Here is a 21,305-nt window from a genome sequence, read left to right as displayed (position 1 = left end):
AGGGATAGATAGGGATGGAGGAAGGAATTTAGGAAGAGCCATTAAGATATCTTTTTTTCTTTTTTTATGTAGAGAAGAAAACAGAAGGAAAGCCAGAACAAAGCACAAATAAACAGCAGAGCTTTGAAAGCTACAGGTTGAAATTATATAATGATTTCTATTTTGGACATGAGTTTGAGGTATGGGGCTGAAACTTAGGAGGGAGACTAGATCTTGGAGTAATAAGATTGTAGATTTAGATTTGGAAGGGAACTTATAGGTAATTATTTCTAGCTCACTCATTTTTCAGATGAGGAAACTTTAGCCCATAAAGGTTAAATGACTGACTCAGGATCACATAGATAAAAATTATTTTGAAGTCAAATTTGAATCCATACCTTTCTGACTTCATGCCTTAGGTCCTACCCATTCACATTGCAGCAGCTTTATTTATAGCTGCCTAGAGATGATAACTGGAAACCATGTGAGTTAAAGAGGTCACCAAAGGAGATAGTATAAAGAGAAAAAAGGAAAGACTCCAGACAAGAGGGCAGGGAGTAGGGGATGAAGGAGTACCCTCAATTAGTAAAACTGATAAGGATAATGATGCAGCAAAGAAGCAGAGGCTGAAAAGGACTATTCAGAGAGATATGAGGAGAACCAAGAAACAAAATAAGATCAGGGAAGGTAGTAAGGAGAAAATTGTCAACCTCTGCAGAGGTCAAGAAGGATGAGAATTGAGAAAAGACCATTAATTTGGCAATAAAAAGATCATTAGCTTGGCTTACCAAGAAAATTGGAGAAATGCCTGGAGCTCTTTGGGTGGACCATCTGTGGCTAACTTAATGAGAGGAGGTAAATGAACAAACATCACACACAGGATAGGCAAGGAGCATCTAGGAAGATATCAGCAATTTCTTGGAGCTTTAACTACTAGATACTGCCTTGGAAATAAAAATTATTAAGACATGATTTTTGCAACATAAATCAGGATTTTAGAAGTTAACTAATCCAACATCCTCACTCCTAAATGAATAATCTCCAATTTTTTGACACCTATCAGCAAAAGAAATTGGTTATACCCTCTATCTAAAGAACATGTATTAAATGTGCTTATTTATAAATTATATACATGCCCTACTATACCAATTATACACATTATAAAACTTAACTAAAAATACTTTTTAAAGGATGAGATAAAGATGAAATAATATTGATTCTAGAATTTGATTGGTAGTTACTACAGTTCACAGAGTAAGGTTATGACATAGCCAGAGCTGAACTTTTAGGCAAGTCACTTTGGAAGTTCTGTGGAGGACAGACTGGAGTGGTGAAGACTTGAGGCAGAGACCACTGAGGAGACTATTTTAACAGTCATGGGCCTCAGCTAGGGTTGTGAGAGTAGAAAGAAAAGGGAGAGTCATGAGACTTGGGGGTTAGGGGTAGGAGGAAGTAGAACCAACAAGATTTGACAAGGGGTAAAGGAAAGAGAGGAGTTCAAGTTGACACAGAAATTGTGAGAACCTGAGTGTCTCACATCCAAAGTGAAAAGTAGAGATAGAGTGTTCTTACTCACCAAACATTGCCTTTTCAAACTTGGCCAGGTACAGCCCCAAGGTGGTCTGGGGAGGTGGAATCTTCAGTTCCCAGGACAGTTGTTATGGAGGTTATAACTGCAGAAGGGAGGGACACTGACTAAGTCTGGGGGAGGTTGGACTGAGGTCAGAGTAGGAAGAATGTTAGGGAATAAAGGTAGATGTTTAGGGTGGAGACAAGCCTCACAATTGGCTATTGCAGAGAGGTAGGAGGTGACTTCCCTTCCTAACTTTCAATTGGCTACCACAACCCCTTGGGGTGACTCCCTTCCTTAACTCTTCTAGCAGCCCCCACAAATTGTCCTAAATGGTTTTATCCTTAATCTTGCCAACCCCCACAAGTGTTCCAATTCCAAGTTCCTGAACTCTGAAATTCCTTTATCTGATCATAATGTGCTTTCATTCCCCCTCTCCCTCAGTCTAGTAACCCCTTCACAAGACCTCTAATCCCTCCATCCCAATTGGTTCCCAGGCTATATCACTCCTGTACTAGTTACATTGTCTTCCTTTCCCAATCTTGACCCCTGGGTGAACCAGTTCACCTCTACACTGTCTTCTTCTCCAGAGCTCCTTGTCTCTTACTGTATCAATGCACTTGCTCTGCCAAGTCTCCTCAGCCTTAGAACACTCCCACCATCCCCTATTGCTCCAATTTACAAGCTGCTGAACAAATCTGGAGAAAAGCACAGAATCATGCTGACCTGGTAAAATCACAAATCTATGTTACAACTGGACCCTCTCTGCAGTCAGGTGATCAAGCCTTTTATACCTCCCTATCAGATTCTCTAGTCTATTGCCTACAGCAGCTTCCACAGACCTTTTTATTCATTCTCAAACCTCCATAGCTTTCTTCTCCCCACCTTCTCAGCTATGGGCCTTTGCTCATTAACTAAAAGCTCTCCCTCTTCTACTTCTCTTCATTTCATGTCACTTCAGATGCCTCCTCTTTCATCCATATCATCAAGTGAAGAAGGGGCTCTTCTTGCCAAGGCTGACCCTTCTACATGGACAAGTGATCCCATTCCATTCCATCTTCTCCAGCAAGATGTTCCTCTCTATCACCTCCACTCTCTCTGTCGACTGACTGTTTCCCCACTGCCTATGCACAAGACCATTTCTCACTCAACCTCAAAAACCTTCCCTTGTTCCTTTCTATTAAAGATCATCCCATGTTTTCTATTCTTTGTGGCCAAATGTCTTGAGGAGGAGGTATCTGGAGGTGCCTCTACTTTCTCTTCTCACACTCACTTTTTAACCCCTTAAGATCTAGCTTCTGACCTCATCATTCCACAGAAATTACTCTCAAGCTTTACCAATGATCTCATAATATATCATAAAATATAACAGGATAATATGTAATATAATAATAGCAATAATCTTCATTCTCCTTGACCTCTGTAGTCTTTGACATTGTCAATCATCTTTATCTTGATAGTCTCTTATCTCAAGGCTTTTGGGATACCAATCGTTCCTTTTCCTTTTTCTTCCTGTATCTCTGAATGCTTCTTGGTTTCCTTTGTTAGATCCTCATCAAGGTTACATCCTCTAACTATAAATGTTCACAGAGTTCTGTCCTGGGCCCTCTTCTCACTCACTACACATATACTACAATATCATCAACTCCTATAGATTTAATTACCTCTTTGACAGTGGTGAGTCTACCTTTCTTGCCCTAATCTGTCTTCTGATAATTTCCAGTATCAGATTTCTAAATAGATGTCCAGCAGACATCTTTAACTCAACATGTCCCAAACTGTACTAATTACCTTTCCCCATTTTAAATCCTCTTTTACTCCTAACTTCCCTATTAGTGTCAAAGGCAAAACCATTCTCCCAGTCTCCCAACCTAGGTGCCATCCTGGACTCCTCACTATTTCTCACTTCCCATATCCAATTTGTCACTAAGGTCTGCCAATCTCACCTCTCTCCAATAAGTTTTCTCTCTTCTGATTCGAACTCCACCCTAGTTCAGGGTCTCTCAACAAACTGGTCTATTGCAATAGCTTTCTGGTAAGTTGCCTACTACAAGTCTATCCCCACTCCTATCTATCCTTTATTCAGTCACCAAAGTGATTTTCTTAGAATTTATTCTGATCATGATACCTTCCTATTCACCAAAATTAAAAAAAAAATCCTGTTTGGCATTCAAAGCTTTTCACAATATGGCACCCCTACTACCTTTTGGGTATTGTTGCATCTAAATCCCCACGATGTACTCTTTAATTCAGTGATAACTGTTTCTAGGCTGTTCTGTAAACTCAGTTCTGGGCATTTTCTCCAGCTGTCCTCCCATGCCTGGAATGCTTTCACTCTTCATTTCTACCTCCTGGCTTCCCTGGTTTCCTTTATGTCAAAACTAAAATCTCATCTATTTGGAACCTTTTCTAATTCCTCTTAATTCTAGGGTATTCCCTTGGTCACTTCCTATTTATCCTGAATATAGGTTGTTTGAACATATTTCTTTGCTTGTCTTTCCCATTAGTTTGCAATGTTTATAGTTTGTAAATTCCTTGTATAGTTTGTACTTTAACTATAGTAACTTAAAGTGTACTATAGTGTCTTGATTATAGTAATTATCTTTTGCCTTTTGTTGTAGCCTCAGCATTTAGCACAATGCCTAACATATAGTAGGTGCTTAATAAATGCCTATTGTTTGACTGCCAGGTCTCCCTCAATCTCAAAAAACCCTCACTTGATAAATCCATCCCTGATTAGCTATGGTTCTCTCTCTTCACTTTTGTGACTAAACTTTTCGAAAAGACCGTATATAATCTGCCCACCTTTCTACTTCCTCTTTTTTTTTTTAAACTCTAGTACTAGGCAATGGGGGTTAAATGACTTGCCCAGGGTCACACAGCTTGGGAAATGTCTGAGGTCAAATTTGAACCTAGGACATCTTGTCTCTAGGCCTGGCTTTCAATCTGCTGACTGCCTAGCTAGTCCCTCATTTCTCTTCTTAACTCTCTACTGACTTCAGCATTCAACTGAAACAGCTCTTTTTTTTTTTTTAACCTTACCTTCCATCTTGGAATCAAAAGGCAGAAGAGTGGTAAGGGCTAGGCCATGGGGGTTAAGTGACTTGACCAGGGTCACACAGCTGGTAAGTATCTGCCAGATTTGAACCTAGGACCTCCAGTCTCTAGGCCTGGGTCCTCAATCCACTGAGCTACCCAGCTGCCCCCAGAAATGGCTCTTTCTAAAGTTAGCACCAATGCCTCATTTGCCAATTCTAATAGTCCTCATTTTTCTTGACCTCTCTACAGTCTTTGACCCTGTCATCACCCTCTCTCTTTTTTTTAATCCCTCACCTCTTTCCCTATTCCAGTCTATCCTCTATTCAGCAAAGTGATCTTCCTAAAGTGCCTGTTACTTCCTAATCAATCACTTCCAGCAGCATTTTATTACCTACATGAATAAATATAAAATTCTGTTTGACTTTTAAAGCTCTTCATAACATGGTCCCTTCCTACTTTTTCAGCCTTCTGACACCTTATTCCCCTACATATACTCTTCTATCTAGTGGCACTGGTTTTCTTGCCTTTCCTAGCACAAGTCACTAAATCTCCAACTCCAGACATTTTCCCTAGCTGTCTTCCAAACCTAGAGTTCTCTCCCTCCTAGACTCTGCCTTTGGCTTCCCTGAAGCATACCCCTTAATGTCAGTGTTTCCTCTCTGTTGATTATCTCCAATTGGTCCTGTACAGTTATTGTCCTGTACAGTATAATACAGTTTGTATTATATGTTTTTAACATGTTACCTACCCATATGAACTCGAGGACAGGACTGTTTTTGTTCTTCTTTGAATGCTTAGGAAAGTGACTGGCACATAGTGATTAATAAATGGTTATTAACTTGACTAAACCTTTGAGAACAAAGACCTTATCTTTTTGTCTTTTGGAGTAGGACAAAACTTTGGATATTGTATGTATTTGATTTTTAAATAAATTTGTCATCTTTTCTCTCTGATCAGGTAAGGCACAGGGTCAATTGAATCAGGGCATCCAGGTGGCACAGTGGATGTAGTGCCAGGTCTGGAATCAAGAAGAGTCATCTTTCTGGGTTCAAATTTGGCCTCAGATGCTTATTAGCTGCATGACCCTGGGAAAGTCACTTAACCCTTTTACCTTGGCTTCCTCATCTATAAAATGAGTGGGAGAAGGAAATGTTAAACCAGTCCACTGACTTTGCCAAGAAAACACCAAAGGGGTGAAGAGATAAGACTCAAAACAAATAACAATAAATAAATGAGCATCTAAAAAAATTCTACCCTCCAGAAACTTCCTCTTCTCAATAGAGGAGTACTCTGGAAGAGAAAGAAAAGAAAAAGTGACTTTTTCACAAAAGAAGAGGCCCATTCTTGCTCAAAAGAAAATACATTTTTGTCTAAGGAGGTTTCCTACAGAACAAATAGAGTGATCCTATTGGCTCCCTGCAAGATTATGTTAAATGAAATTATGTTTAAAAACACAAATGCACACATGAACTGAACTTTATGCTTTTTGCTGACTTGGGACCCATGAGTCTGTCTTCATATTCCTACTTACCAGGGACTGAGAAAGGGCTCTGCTTTGCTCAGCCTTATCTCAGTGCCTTCCTTGAGATAACCTTCAATTTATCCTGTATATATCTTGTTTGTACATAGGTGTTTGCAAGTGATTCCCCTCATCAGACTGTGAGCTCTTTGGGGAGCAGGAATTTTTTTTTTGTCATTCTTTATATCCTCAAGACTTAGCAGAGTACCTGACACAGAGCAGGCATCTAACAAATACTAGATGACTCCTAGAAATAGTACTTTTGAGGGAGTACTATTTAGGTGAGATATTTACCGTTTTAAGTTTTACAAAGAGCCATTTAAACAATATCTTTTTTGATCCCAAAACCACCTTTGTAAGCAGTTCAGGAATAATTCTCTATCACTCTTTACAGCTACAGGAAACAGAAGTTCAGAAGAGGAAAGCAATGTCCAAGATCACACAAGTAATAAATGAAAGGTAGTCAGGATTTGGGGTCATCTCAATTTAATATCCAGTATTTGTTTTTCTCCTCCTATTTTAACTCCAGGATAGGTTGCACAGTGTGCCACATTCAGTAAGAACTTAATCAGGGTAGGACATAGGGTGAATGAATAGAACTTGAGCATCAACCTCTGATGCCAAAGAGCTGTCTCACCATTGGCAAATCACGGAAACTCTGGATGCTCCTAAGAGCACATTATAGAGGTAGTAGCAGAATTGCACCAGTGGAGGGAGTTTCCACCCCAGGGAGTTTCCCTATGCAGCTGAAATCACAGTTCTGACCCGAATACATATCAGTGGAACAAAAATTCAACTATAAGGGATATAACGTTTTTAAAGTCCTTTGTAATGAATTCTAAAGGAGCCCAATCCATAAACGCCAGAGACAGCCAAAAATACCAACTACAGAGACTTAGCCGCGCAAGCCCTACCCAGCATCCTTCGGGTCTCTCCACGAGGAGCGCCTCGGGAAGCAGGGCCCATGAGCACTATCGCGCACGCGCATTATACCGGGTTTGAATCGGTATCTACCACTTTAGACGGAAGGGGAGCCTTTCCTTCAGAGGGACAAAGAGTCTTCCTCTCTTCATCATCTCCTCGTGAAAAATCAATGCTGGACATCAGTTGTGAATTTAAAAGTGATATATGATTGTTATTTCCTCGGTTTCTTTAGTTTTTTTGGAGATTCTCTTTTCTTGAAGGACATGGGTCATCATATTCCCCTCTTCCGCTCATATTGGTACGTTCCGGAAATGGTCACATGGAGCGGAAGATGGCAGATCCCTGAGAGATCCGGCAACTTTGCGTGCTGCTGTTGCCAGGAAAGCCGCTAGGTGAGTTTGGGGAGGTGGGTAGGGTTAATTGGGTGCGAATTTACACGAGGGTCAGGCATGGATATCCCTTGGGTGTTCGCGGTGGGGAAAATAGGGAGGTCGATAGGGATTAAGCTTGGGGGCAGTGTCTGTCTCCGTTTGAGGGCTGGAGACTGAGAAGAAGCTGGTTCCCTAGCTCTTTGAGGGCAGGGACCACGTTTTTGCTTCTCTTCCAGCACTTAACTCAGCTCCTGATACACAGTAGGCGCTTAACAAATGCAGCCTATTAATTGTTTGATCCTCCATCAGTTCTGCCCTCTTCAGCGAAGCCACTCCTGGAGAATCTAGTCTTCAAGGTATCCAGCTGCTCCGCTATCTCCGAGATCCGATCTCTGGGGAAATGGAGTAGTCTCCTTTTTGAGAGGACTGAGTGGATCCAATTTCTGGGTATCCCAACTATCCCGACCCCCTTTGTTAGGAATGGGGAAATCCTTTTCTTTCTCTCAGGAGTTAAGCAGGAATGGCTTCCCATTCTGGCTGATCTCTTAGAGACTCGGGACTCCTTATTCACTGCCATTACCTTCAATTTCAGCGTGTATTAAGTGCTTAAAATGTGAGGTTCTCTGATGGAGAAATAAAGAACCCCCCCCCCCAATAATTTTGTATTTACCTCTCAGGGAGCGCTTCAAAATCAGTCCACTAGCATTTGTCAAGCACCTGGGCTCTGTTCCAGGCACTGGGGATACAGAGCCTCTGCTTTCGAGGAGTTAATTGTCTGATGGCAGAGACAACATACAAACAACTATGTACAAATAAGCTGTATTCAGGATAAATTGAAGAGAGTCACCGAAAAAAAGGCATTAAGATGAAGAAGAGCTGGGAAAGACTTCTTGCAGAAGTTGATACTTTAGTTGAGATTTGAGGGAAGTCAGGACATTGGGAATGAGGAAGGAGAGAATTCCTCAGGTGGGGGACAATAGTTGAAAATGCTTGGGAGTTGGGTGTGGTGAACTAGGAACAGCAAGGAGGCCAGTGTCCTTGAATCATATTGTAATCATTGTGAAAGGCAGTGGTATCAAATTCAAATAGAAATGGCATATTGAGTTAGAAACCCACAACTTATCTTTGTCCTATTGTGCTTTTATTTATTTTGTTAAAGGTTTCCCAATAACATTTTAATCTGGTTCAGGCAGAACTCAAGAGTTTTGATCCAGTTTTGACACCTCTGGTATACAGAACACTGGTAGTGAGGAGACTAGCAGTTTTGAGCAAGTTACTTCCCTTCCACAGGTCTCAGTTTCTTCATCTATAAAGAGAGAGGTTTGTACCAGATCAATTGTTATTTACTTTTTTTTATGTACTAGATTCCTTTGTCATCACCTTATGGGATCCTTCGCAGAATAATATTTTTAAATACTTAAAGTAAAAGATAAAGAATTACAATGGAAACCAATTACATTAAATATAGTTAAAATAATTTTAAATCAATTACACATGTGCACAGATCTATATATATGTGTGTATATATATATAGTCATGCACACGAATATAAAAAGTTATAGTCTTCAAGTTGAGAAGCTTTGTACTGGATGGTTATTAAACTCCCTGCCAGTTCTCCCAGAATTCCCAGACAGCATCATAGCTCTCAGTTTGTGTTCACTGGATTCTCTTTGAAGTTGACTGGGCCTTTTTTATGCTTTTTTTACATGCCCAGACAACTATCTCTTTTCTATTAAACCAATGGATTTTTTAGAGAGAAGTTGTCATAAAAGCTAGTATCACCTGTTTCTTTGTAGTATCAAAGCTGTTACGTATGTACCTTGAATTTTGTTTGTCTCATAATCAGAAGGTGATACCACTTACTTGTTCCCCAGTATAAGCCGGCTTCTATTGCTATTGTGTGTGTGTCCAGGGAGGGGAATATCTCAGGACAAGTTTCTCCTTGGGATGTTTGTTTTAGTTGTACTTCACTAACATCATTGAAAAATTGCCATCAACAAGCCTACTTTATTTTTCATTAAGTCCCCTAAGGCTCACAGGGTTGGTTAATTGACTTGTCTGTGGTCACTCTTTTTTTTGTTGTTTTAAACCCTTACCTTATGTCTTAGAATCAATACTGTCTATTGGTTCCAAGGCAGAAGAGTGGTAAAGGGCTAGGCAATGAGGGTTAAGTGACTTGCCCAGGGTCACACCACTGGGAAGTGTCTGGGGTCAGATTTGAACCTAGGATCGCCCGTCTCTAGGCCTGGCTCTTAATCCACTGAGCTACCCAGCTTCCCCCTGTGGTCACTCTTATAGTGAATGTCTGATTTGGGACTTGAATCCAGGTCTTCCTAACTCCCAACCCAATACTCCTTCCATGTACCATACTCATTCCTAAAGAAATTATGGGTTCTCAAAGTTCCATCATCATCACACTCTCTGGCAAGTCCTTTTCATGCTTTAAGTACAAACCAACAAGCTGGCTGGGTATCATATGTTCAGCAACCAGCTATTATTATATTTAAGTTAAGGGAGGGATTATAACAAAAGGTTTGATGATCACACGGTGACTTTTTTTTTGCTAGTCCAATTCTTTAAACTATCTTCTAAGTTATAGAAAAGTTACAAAGCCATGAATCTTTGTAGTCTCATGAGGCTGTATAGGTTGGGGAAGAGGACAAGTGAAAAAAGAGCATTTTCCTATGGAAAGAGCTCTCCACTGACAGTATCAGAAGGTGGGGTGGGGGGTGGGGTGATTACTGGTTTGGACATACTGGGTTTTTAGATCCTTAGGATATAGCCCAAAATGTAGTTAATGCTGTAGGTTTGGACTGGTACTCTAGAGATACTAGACTAAAATAACAACAGGATCATTGGTCATGGTTTTAAAGCCAAAAGGGCCCTGAGACATGAATGAGTCCAGCCCCCCTCATTTTACACATAAAGAAACTGACCTTCAAAAAAGATTAATTGATTTACCCCCAATTATTCAACCACATAGCCAACTGTTTCTCCTTTTCACACTCCTCACCCCTTCCACCTGGTCCTGTAGTAGCTGACTTCTTGAAGGGACCAGATTTCATTGGCAGGTTAGTGAAAGACCCTTGTCTTAGCCTTTCCTGCCTTGATAAGGGCATTTCACACTACTGTCAGATGATTCCATTTCTGTTGCATATACTCAACTCTCACTTTCTTCCCATTGATCCGCCTCCACCTCTACAATATTCTATCCTTATTATCCTAATGCCCAAAAGGCAGGGGCATAAATCAAAACCCCTTGACTACCTTAAATCCAGAAAAATAATTAAATGGGCTCTTCTTCTGAGAACTATTCTTCTCTGTTGTTCTAACATCTCTAACATTGATTTACTAATGAAGAGATGATATTTTTCCCTTAAAATATTAATTTGATTTTTTTCACTTACTCTTCTGATTTATCTATTATTTTTTTTAATTCCTTAGGTTCTTTCAGTCATTGATGTTCTCTTTGTCTTCTTTTTGTCATTCAGACTCTGTGTGTGTGTGTTAAAGAAAATCAGATAATAAATGGCATTCCCTCACCTCATATTCATGTCCTTTCCTACCCCTAACCGTATGAAAATAAGAGGGATGGAAGTGTCTTCCTTTTGAGCCCTGCTTGTTCTTCAGAAGGATTTTGAAGCCTTCTCTTTCAGTTTGTTTTGTTTCCTACTGTTCTTTCCATTCATATTGCAGTCATTATGGGGATACTGTTTTCCTAACTCTGCTTCCTCCCTCCTGGGGTTTGCCAGAAACAAAGGCCCAGGCCCTGAGAGAAAAGGGACTTGCCTTAGATCATGCATCTTGTATCCTTATTAATTTGGATGAGCTATATCAAATTTGGATTGTGGAACCAGATTTTCAGTTACCCTTAAGAAAAGTAAGTGTCTACTATGTGTCAGACACTTTGCTGAGCTCTTTTATAAATATTATCATCGAATTTAATCCTCACCACTCTTTGAAGTAGTTGCTGTTATTATCTTCATTTTATAGGAAACTAAGGTCAACAAGTTAAATGACTTGCCCAGGGTCACAAAGGTAGTAAATATCTGAAACTAGCTTTGAACTAAGGTCTTCCTGACTTCCTCTCTCCACTGTACCACCAGTTGCTTTTATTAATTAATTGTGGGGCGCCACTCATGGACTTCCCAGACCAGCAGGGTCCCACAAGGGAAGGGGCTCACCTTTGTGATAGGACCCGAGGAGCGATAGGGAATCTGAGAACCAGGGTGAAGAATGAAAGACAGGGACAAGTCAGTGAATGAATAGGGCAGGCAAACCCTATGGTATTCTCCTTGGAAGGAAAATAAGAGTTTTAAGGAACACGAGGTGGATGAGGAGATTAAGGTAGAAAGTGCAAGCCAGAAGGGCTACAGCCTCGGGGAAGGAGAAGGTTTAGAGAGGGAGAGAGACAGAGAGATTGCTAGAGCAGATTGAAGATCCAAGAGAGATTCATAGTCTTTCATCTGTTTAGGGAAGTATTCTCAAGCGTGTAGTAACCACTTTACAAAGCATGGACAATACGGATTGGATGGTGAGGTAAGAGTAACACCTTTTTGGGCGTGTAGATTTCAACCCGCGCTTTCTCAATGCAATTCCACTCCGAGCCAAAATGTTAATGAGTTTGTCCTAGGCAAGGGCTGCATGGCCAGGTCAAGATTTCATTCACAAACATCTGAGTATAACCTTGTGTCTGAAGACACAGTAACCGTACAATCATTTATATTTCATAGATGTGAATATGCTTGGAATGCTACATTAATCACCAACAATCTTGAGCTATATGATTAATTAATGTTTGTTCTCTTATATTAAAATATTTTAATAGTGGTACCGATTATATTCCATTCAACTTTTCTCATCCTTTGCAGTGCATCAGCACTCCACAGGAGCTCCTTCCAACATGTAGGGTACCCTCCCCTAGATCTTCTAGTAGTGTTTGGAGATTCAGGGGAGCAAATTTGAACTATCTACCCATCACTGATTCCATGCTTTGGACCAGCTGGTCTCCTTTTGCTGCCATACATATCTCTAAATATGTACTTTCTTTCTTCTTAGAATCAAGACTGTATTGGTTTCAAGGTAGAAGAGTGGAAAGGGCTAGGCAATCGGTCTTAGGTGCCTTGCCTAGGGTCACACAGCTAGGAAATATCTGAGGCCAGTCTTATACCCAGAACCCACTCCCCAGCCCCATCTCTAGGCCTGGCTCTCAATCCACCAAGCCACCCAGCTTCCCCCTAATACTTTATTTCATCCCAGTGTTCCTAAATGAGACTTATGCCTCTAAAATGAGATCTTTTTGAAAGGACTGAGAAAAAAAGTGCTGATTGTAGGTCATTTAGGTTTTTTCAAGCCAGACTTGAAGGAAAAGTATAGTCTATGTTTGAACCCATGTAGTAGGTATTTATTTTTTCTTGGGCACCTGCAGTGTGTGAACAGCCCTGTGATGGATGTTGGGAGGAGTCAGTGAGTGGATGAGAGCACCCTGCCCATAGCTTCTAGGTGTGAGTGCCTAGGCTGGGGGTCAGCTGTGTAAGTGCATGTTTGTCATTCATTTTCTTTTTTTCTAATTTAAATTCATTTATTTAGTCAATTTATAACATTATTTTTTTGATTATAAGAATCCTATTATTTCCTTTCCTTCCCTGCCCCCACTCTTCCAGTAACTGACGTGTGATTTCACTGGGTATTACATGTGTCCTTGATCAAAACCTATTTCCATGTTGTTGAAGGTTGCACTAGGGTGATCATTTAGAGTCCACATCCCCAGCCATATCCCCTCTACTCATGTATTCAAGCAGTTGTTTTTCTTCTGTGTTTCTACTCTCACAGTTTTTCCTCAGAATGTGGATAGTGTTTTTTCTCACAGATCACTCCAAGTTGTTCAAGATCACTGCATTGGCACTAACGGAGAAGTCCATTACATTTGATTGTACCACAGTGTATCAGTTTCTGTATACAATGTTCTCCTGGTTCTGTTCATTCTGTATCAATTCCTGGAGGTTATTCTAGTTCACATGGAATTCCTCCACTTTATTATTCCTTTGAGCACAATAGTATTCCATCGCCAACATATACCACAATTTGTTCAACCATTCCCCAATTGGAAGGCATTCCCTCATTTTCCAATTTTTGGCCACCACAAAGAGCACAGCTATGAATATTCTTGTACAAGTCTTTTTCCTTATTATCTCTTTGGGGTACAAACCCAGCAGTGCTATGGCTAGATCAAAGGCCAGACAGCTTTTTAGCGCCCTTTGGGCATAGTTCCAAATTGCCCTCCAGAATGGTTGGATTAATTCACAACTCCACCAGCAATGCATTAATGTCCTACCTTTGCCATATCCCTTCCAGCATTCATTACTTTCTGTTGCTGTCATGTTAGCCAATCTGCTAGGTAGGAGGTGATACCCTAAAGTTGTTTTGATTTGCATCTCTGATTATCAGAGATTTAGAACACTTTTTCATGTGCTTATTAATAGTTTTGATTTCTTTAACTAAAATTGCTTATTCATGTCCCTTGCCCATTTATCAATTGGAGAATGGCTTGATTTTTTGTACAATTGGTTTAGCTCTTTATAAATTTGAGTAATTAGACCTTTGTCAGAGGTTTTTGTTATGACTATTGCTTCCCAATTTGTTGCTTCCCTTCTAATTTTGGTTGCAATGGTTTTGTTTGTACAAAAACTTTTTAATTTGATGTAATCAAAATTATTGATTTTATATTTTGTAATTTTTTCTAGCTCTTGCTTGGTTTTACAGTCTTTCCTTTCCCAAAGATCTGACAAGTATACTATTCTGTGTTCACCTAATTTGCTTATAGTTTCCTTCTTTATATTCAAGTCATTCACTCATTGAGTTTATCTTGGTGTAGGGTGTGAGGTGTTGATCCAAACCTAATCTCTCCCATACTGTCTTCCAATTTTCCCAGCAGTTTTTATCCTGTCATTCACTTTAGATGGTGAGACTGTGTGAGAAAGGCTCTGTGGGATGAGTGACTCTGGACCAGGACCTTGAAAGAAGTCATAGAGAATGAAGGGTCTTTAAGAACCATAGTCCCCCATTGGAATGTCATGTTCAATTCTGAATGCCACATTTGAGGGAGGCAGGGGCTAGGTCTTTGATTTCATTCCTATAGGGAACTCCCAGATGAGGACACTCCATTTCCCATGAGGCATTGTGGCATAAGACCTGGATTCAGAGTCAGAAAGACCTGAGTTCTAATCCTGTCTCTCAAACACTTCCCCATCAATAAAATGGGGATAATAGCACCTACATCACAGGGATTTCTTATAGATCATATAGATAATATATGGAAAACACTTTGGAAATATTCAAATGCTATGTAAATGTGAACTATTACTACTTGCAATTTATAGTTTTAGAGAGTTGCCTCTCTAAGTTTAAATGTGCTGCCCAAGATGACATAGCCAATATGTGTCAAAGGAGGAACTTGAACCCAGGTTTTTCTGGTTCTGAGGTTGGTTCTGTCTACCATGCCGCCTTCTCTATTTTAGGTTCCTGTCTTCCTCAGAAAACTGGACACAACTCTGCACATATTTAATCTTACAATCTGTTCCTTACAAGAATTGTTGAAAGAATTTAGTGATATTTAGCCTGGAGAAAAGAAAACTTGGGGTCAAATGTCTTAAACAACTACCAGGGCAATATACCTATGACCGCAGAGTTTCTCCTGCGCTCCTATGACATCAACTGCCTGTAGTGCTTTTCTTTTCTTTCCTTTCTTCCTTTCCTTCTTTACTTTGTGTCTTAATAGAAACGCTAACCCAGAAGGGGAAGGGCCAGACAATTGAGGTTAAGCGACTTGCCCAGGTTACATAACTAGGAAGTAAGTGAGGCCAGATTTGAACCCAGATTCTCCCAACTTGAGCCTGGTGCTCTATCTACTCTGCCATCTTGCTATGTCCAAGGTATCTTATTTCTAAATTGGTTATCTTGTAGGTATCGAACTTAATGTATCAAAAGCAAAACACATCTTTCTCCCCAAACCCATCCCACTTCCAAACGTCTTTAGTTTTACCCAGAACATCATTTTCTGAGTAACTAACTACATACAAGCATCATCATCCTTGGCACTGTACTTTCCCTTACCATCCATAACTAGTCAATTGCCAAGTCCTGTCAAGGCTTCCTCCCCTCCACTTATATAACCACCACTCTCATTCAGGACCTCATTATCTCTTTCTTGGACAGTAGCTGGAATCTTCATTGGTCTCCTTTCATCCATTATCTCTCCCTCCCTAGTCCCTACTCCATACACCTGGCAGAAAGAGATTACTAAAGCACATGCTACTATTCCCCCTGCCTTTCTTGCCCCTAGGATAAAATATAAATTCTTCTTTGTTGTGTTTGTTTCATAAGTTGTCTTCAGTCAGCCTCTATGCGCAAATATCTCTATGAATTCTTTATTCTAACCAAACTGATTATTTAAATACATATATATAATATCCCATCTTCCATGCCTTGTTTTTGTTTTTCAAAACCCTTACCTTCTGTCTTAGAATTGATACTAAGTATTGGTTACAAGGCAGGGGAGTGGTATGGGCTAGGCAGTTGGGGTTAAGTGTTTTGCTCAAAGTCACACAGCTAGGGAGTTTCTAAGGCCAGATTTGAACCCAGATCCAACTGACTTCAGACCTGACTATCCACTGAGCCACCTTGCTGCTCCCATGTCCATATCTTTGTTCAGGCTATCCTGTGCCTGGAATGTGTTCACTCTTCACCTCCGCCCTCTTAGAATTCCTAGCTTCCAACAGAGTTCACTTGAGCACAATCTCCTATATGAAGGGTTTCCTGATTCCCCCCCCATGTTTGTTTCTTCTATAAATTAATAATAATAGTAGCTGAGATGTGTATAGCACTTACTCTGTGCCAGATACTTTGTAAAGTGCTTTATAATTGTTATGCCATTTAGGTCTCACAATAACCCTGGGAGGTAGGTGCTATTATTATCGCCCCCATTTAACAGATAGGGAAATTGAGGCAAACAGGTTAAGTGACTTGCCTTGGTTCACACAGCTTAAGTAAGTAGCTACAGCCAGATTGAACTCAGATCTTCCTGAGTCCAATCATGACACTGTTCACTGCACCATCTAGATGCCTCTTCTGTGTATACTGTATTTCTGCTCCCTCCCCCAATGGATGCCAGATCCCAAAGCAATTGACAAAAGTGGCAGAGAAGTGTATTTAGGTTTTATAAAAGGAAAAACTTCCAAACAGCAGTCCAAAGGTGAAATAAGTTTGGTAGTTTGGGTAACGAGTTACCTGACCCTAGAGGCCTTCAAACAATGGCCATTTATTGTTCAGGATAAGATGGAACCGGATGCCATGTGAGTCAAACTGAACAACCTGAGTTCTTAAGCTTCTGGGATTCTGTGTGAAAATTGTGGCTTTAACTTGAGCTCTTTTCTCCTTTAGGACCCAAGCCCACAAGTCACCCTGGCTGGCCTTGCAGAAGCTTTTGGACTTCAAGTACCATGGTGACAGAGAAGGAAGTAGAGGCCATTGGGCAGACCCTTGTGGATCCCAAGCAGCCCCTGCAAGCTCGTTTCCGGGCCCTCTTCACCCTTCGAGGGCTAGGTGGGCCTGGGGCCATTTCATGGATCAGTCAGGCCTTCAGGGATGAGTCAGCCCTCCTGAAGCATGAGTTGGCCTACTGCTTGGGTCAGATGCAAGACACCAGAGCCATCCCTGTTTTAGTGGAGGTACTGAAGGATACAAACCAGGAGCCCATGGTTCGCCATGAGGCTGGTGAGTAAGATGGATATTTATGGATAGCTGGTGGTGGTATTCCCTGGGCATTGGGGGGTGGGGGTGGGGTGTGTACAACAACACAGTTTGATGAAATTCCTCCTATTGTAGACCATAGTCCTGGCACTAAGAGAGCACTGGGAGTACTTTCTGTCCCCACTGAGCTGTGTGAAGTGACATGAGTTCAAAGTCTTGAGCAGCTGGACTGGAGCTGCTCTTTCAAAGAATTCAAGAGACAGAGAGGAGAGAGGGCAGAGGGCATTCCTGGCAATAATGTGAGCAAAGGCACACGGGCCAGAAAGGGCATAGACTAGACCGGTTGGGTCTAAATGTGGATTATGGAAGGGAGTAATGGAAGAAAAGACTGGGAAAGGGAGAGTAGCACTGGGATGTGGAAGACCCTAAATGCCAGGCAGAAAAAATGAAATATCAGGTAGATACCAGGAGAAACTAAAGGATTTCAGGCGTAAGGAATGCATGTGCAGAGGGGCTCCAGGTGTTCCCTCCACCTTTCTTTCCTCATTCTCCTTTGCTGTCACATGAAGTGGCTGGCCTGGCTGACTGCCAAGGTTCTTTCTAGCCCTGATTTTCTATGCATTCAGGTCCATTCCAACTCTAGTATTCCATGTGCTTTTCTTTTTCAGGAGAGGCTCTGGGAGCTATTGGAAACCCAGCAGTGTTGGAACTCCTGAAGGAATTCTCCAAGGATCCTGTGATTGAGGTAAAATAAATACCCTTTCATTTCCTCCCAGTGGCTGGCGGTTCTCATGTTGTTTAGGCAGCCCAGGAAGGACACATATTGTGTGATGATAGGATTTAGGGCTGGGGCAAAGTAGAGGGGGTGGCAATAGAAACTTAAGCCAGAAAGGTGGAATGTTACTAGATTGTGGAGACTTCTGAATACCAGGCAGAGGCATTAGAGATTCAGAGAATAGCCCTCTCATTGTGCTTTCTCCATTAAATGCTCATTTATGCTTTTTTAATACTGCTTTCCCTTCCCACCCCCCACAATCTTCTCTTGAAACATGTTGGCCACAGTGTATCACAAAGCTAGGATGGGATCCCAGGCTTTGTTGCCAGCTCCTACACCTCATCTCTTCTTCCTCCTTGTCGCCTGTCTCCTCTGAGGTGGGGCTTCCTCATTCTCTGCACAGAACCCATCAGGAGGAGCCAGGAACATAATCAAGTCCAAACTCCTCTGACTGGCATCCAAATCATCTACATGTTCAGCTTCAGATGCATCTGCTGCTGTTGTCATCACACAGCATTCCCATCTTGAATTCCCAACCCAAATAATTTTTATATTTCTCAAATGCTCTTACAACTTGTAAAGCTTTCCTTGCAATAATCTCATGAAGTCGGCATTTCCATATTGGGATCCTTGTTCTTCAGAAAGGAAACCAGCTCAGAGAACTTAAATAACTGACCCACAGTCACATAGCTACTAAACTTCAGGACCAGGGACTTGAACTTAGGTCTTCTGACTCCAAATCCAGTGCTTCTTCCTCTTTCGTTTATCCAGACTCTAATTAGGTTTTGTTAAACATAACAAGGTCCCTGAAAGTGAGGATTAGGTGAGAGAAGATTGAGGAGGTCACGGAGGCTTCTGAGTGTCCCCTTGTTCTCTCTAGGTGGCAGAGACATGCCAGTTGGCAGTGCAACGACTAGAGTGGCTGCAGCAGAATGGAGGAGAGCCTACAGGGAATCCCTACTTGTCTGTGGACCCAGCTCCACCAGCTGAGGAAAAAGATGTGGGCCGTCTTCGGGCAATGCTGTTGGATGAGGCATGCCCACTCTTTGAGCGCTATCGGGCTATGTTTGCTCTTCGAAATGCTGGGGGCAAGGAGGCTGCACTGGCCCTGGCAGAAGGTGAGGAGGAGACCCCAGGGTGGGATAAAGAAGTGGGCCCAACAAGTCTATAGCTCTGTTTTAACTCTCCTGGTATTCTGATTTGAATATTATTTAGTCCATGAGTGAGGATATGGGGCTTTTCCCCTGAGGCTTTCTATATGACCTTGGACCTTGGTTGTTCCATCTGTAAATTGAAGAATTTTCATCATTATTCTTGTCTCCTGGGGGTATTCTGGGAATAAAATGAGATTCTAGGAGGGAAAAAATTATTGGGGAAGGAGAGAAAGGAAGTCTTTATTTGGCTCTTACTAAGTCTCTCCTTTCAGTGACTCCTTCTAGCCTTTAAACCTCCTTTGAGATGATTTCTCTAACTATTGATTCCTCTCCAGACCCACTTCTCACAGACAGTGAAATTTTCTCCTAGGTTTACTTCTTTAGTCTTCCTTCTCATTTAAGTATCATCTTCCAAGTTGACTTACTGTATCTATCAGTACTCTCTTCCCTAGATTATTCCCTAAGTGACTCGTCCTTTAGGTAACTCCCTTTCCTTCTAACTTTGATTCCCTGGCTGAATTCTTTACCCCTGGATTAATACCATCCCTTCTCCCCCCAAGATAGTCTCTCCCCTAACCTTCCTTCCCAGATGACTCCTACCTCCTACTTTCTCATTTGGGTGATTCCCACCCCACCCCCACCCCCAACTGATCAGCTTCTTCTCTTGATTCTTGCTTCCAGGTCTGTGCTGTGGTAGTGCTCTGTTCCGACATGAGGTGGGCTATGTGTTGGGCCAGCTGCAGCATGAGGCCTGTATACCCCAGCTTACAGCTGCTCTGGCCTGCCAAGCCGAGAACCCCATGGTACGACACGAGTGTGCTGAAGCTTTAGGCTCTATTGCCCACCCTGATTGCCTGGCAGCCCTTCGGGCCCATGCAACCGATGGGGAGCGCGTAGTTCGTGAGAGCTGTGAAGTGGCCCTGGATATGTATACCTATGAGAATGGGTCTGAATTTCAGTATGCCAATGGCCTCAGCCAGCTTCATCTGCCCTCTGCTGGGCTGGATGGATTCTCCTGACTTTGTAAACCTGCTGCTGCCATGCTTTGGTAGCTTCTACCATCATCTGCTTTGGCCTTATTTTTCTTGCTCCCAGCCTACTTTGTCCTCTCATGGAAATGGCTACCCATTGGAATCGGTGGAAAAGGGCTAGAAACCTGAAATGACCTGGGTGGGTTGGAAGAAGTTAAGAGCAATTAGGGGTCTTTCTGGAAGGGGACATCGAATCTTTTGGAGATGCCAGAATCAACTAGGAGCCAGGCTGGTTCTTTGGGGGAGCATATCTTGTCTGTTGGTGTGAGATCAAGATCTCTTTCAAGGAGTTCATCTCTTTTGGGACAGTTGGGAGCAATTTGGGATCTTTTGGTAGGGGGCACAAGTGAGCCATTGGAATGGGCTCAGGGTCTTCTAGAAGGTGTTGGGATCTATTGAAATAGGGCCTGTTGGGAGTAGATTGGAATCTTTGGGGTGTTCTCTTGGGAGAATCTAGTGGTAATATGTGATCTAGATTTATTCAGATACTGGGATTATTTGTCAGGAAAACTAGGTTTATTGGGGCCCCTTTGGAGAAGATATGGGAAAGAATCTGGATTGGTTGTGGGGGATATGTCTTCTGGGTGAAGCTCGTTCTGAATTGCTGCTCTCTACCTGTCCATGTGTCCCAGACCATCTGGATAGCTTGCTCCTCCTCTAAGTTGATCATCAGTCCCTTCTTCCCAAGCCCCAGGTCATTTTTGCTTAGCCCTTGTCCTGCAGCTGTGTCTGCTCCATTGCTTGCTAACCAGCCCAGTACTGAAGAGGGAAGCAGCCTACACATTTGTACTCCCTTTCCTACCATCCATCTACTGCCTGTCTGGAAAGAAAACCTTCCCTGGGCATGGAGAGTGCCTATCCAGTTAGATGATTGGGATGGGCATGGGAACCCTTCTCTTTGAGAGAAGTGGAATGGGGTGGATCGTGAGGTGGATTGAATTCTTCCCAGGGGAAAGAGCTGGGGTAGGGTGTGGGGGAGAGGTGAGAGGAGGAGGTCTGAGGTTAAGTCCCAGGATATAGAGGCCATCTGTGCAGAATATTAAATTATTTCTCTGAAAAATCATGTGATGTGTCTGTGTGGGGTGACAGAAGGGAGGTGCTGAAGAACCACATCTCCATCAGGGTTAGATGGCCTGGACTGAACATCAGAAGGTTTGGGTCTAGTCCCAACTCTTGAATAAGTCTATTTCCCCCAT

The 21,305-nt window shown here is 42.0% G+C and overlaps 2 protein-coding genes across 5 annotated transcripts in view; one reads left to right on the top strand and one right to left on the bottom strand.

Annotated features, from left to right (window-relative positions):
- Positions 1-7,088, bottom strand: part of FZR1 (fizzy and cell division cycle 20 related 1) — a 98,334-nt gene extending 91,246 nt beyond the window's left edge. The window contains exons 1-2 of one of the 3 annotated variants that reach the window (XM_056822390.1): positions 7,022-7,088; positions 1,556-1,652 (exon numbers count right to left, since the gene is read on the bottom strand). The gene's annotated coding sequence lies outside the window, so the exon portion shown is untranslated. Of the gene's footprint in view, positions 1-1,555; positions 1,825-7,021 lie in introns of those variants that run through there. The other 2 variants (XM_007489181.2, XM_007489180.3) reach the window with 2 other exon arrangements.
- A 177-nt stretch (positions 7,089-7,265) lies between these two features.
- Positions 7,266-21,169, top strand: DOHH (deoxyhypusine hydroxylase). Of its 2 annotated transcripts, XM_016432179.2 has the most exons (6): positions 7,314-7,423; positions 8,592-8,722; positions 16,841-17,173; positions 17,818-17,894; positions 18,805-19,042; positions 19,760-21,169. In XM_016432179.2, exons 3-6 carry the CDS (start codon positions 16,900-16,902, stop codon positions 20,095-20,097), a joined length of 927 nt encoding a protein of 308 aa, XP_016287665.1. In that variant the 5' UTR covers positions 7,314-7,423; positions 8,592-8,722; positions 16,841-16,899; the 3' UTR covers positions 20,098-21,169. The 2 variants fall into 2 exon arrangements, with proteins under 2 accessions (XP_001365032.1, XP_016287665.1); XM_001364995.5 differs by lacking the exon at positions 8,592-8,722 and having other exon boundaries at positions 7,266-7,423.
- The last annotated feature ends 136 nt before the right edge of the window (positions 21,170-21,305 follow it).

Source organism: Monodelphis domestica, chromosome 3 (genome assembly GCF_027887165.1).
Source record: "Monodelphis domestica isolate mMonDom1 chromosome 3, mMonDom1.pri, whole genome shotgun sequence".
NCBI lineage: Eukaryota > Metazoa > Chordata > Mammalia > Didelphimorphia > Didelphidae > Monodelphis > Monodelphis domestica.
Note: the sequence above shows the minus strand (reverse complement) of the source record. Positions and strands in the feature narration are given on the sequence as shown.

What these genes read in the sequence shown, in the direction of transcription:
- DOHH (XM_001364995.5), top strand. Translation starts at nt 16,900, where the DNA reads ATGGTGACAGAGAAGGAAGTAGAGGCCATTGGGCAGACCCTTGTGGAT. An exon ending in CATGGTTCGCCATGAGGCTG is followed by an intron (nt 17,174 to 17,817) that starts GTGAGTAAGATG and finishes TTTCTTTTTCAG; the next exon opens with GAGAGGCTCTGGGAGCTATT. An exon ending in CCAAGGATCCTGTGATTGAG is followed by an intron (nt 17,895 to 18,804) that starts GTAAAATAAATA and finishes TGTTCTCTCTAG; the next exon opens with GTGGCAGAGACATGCCAGTT.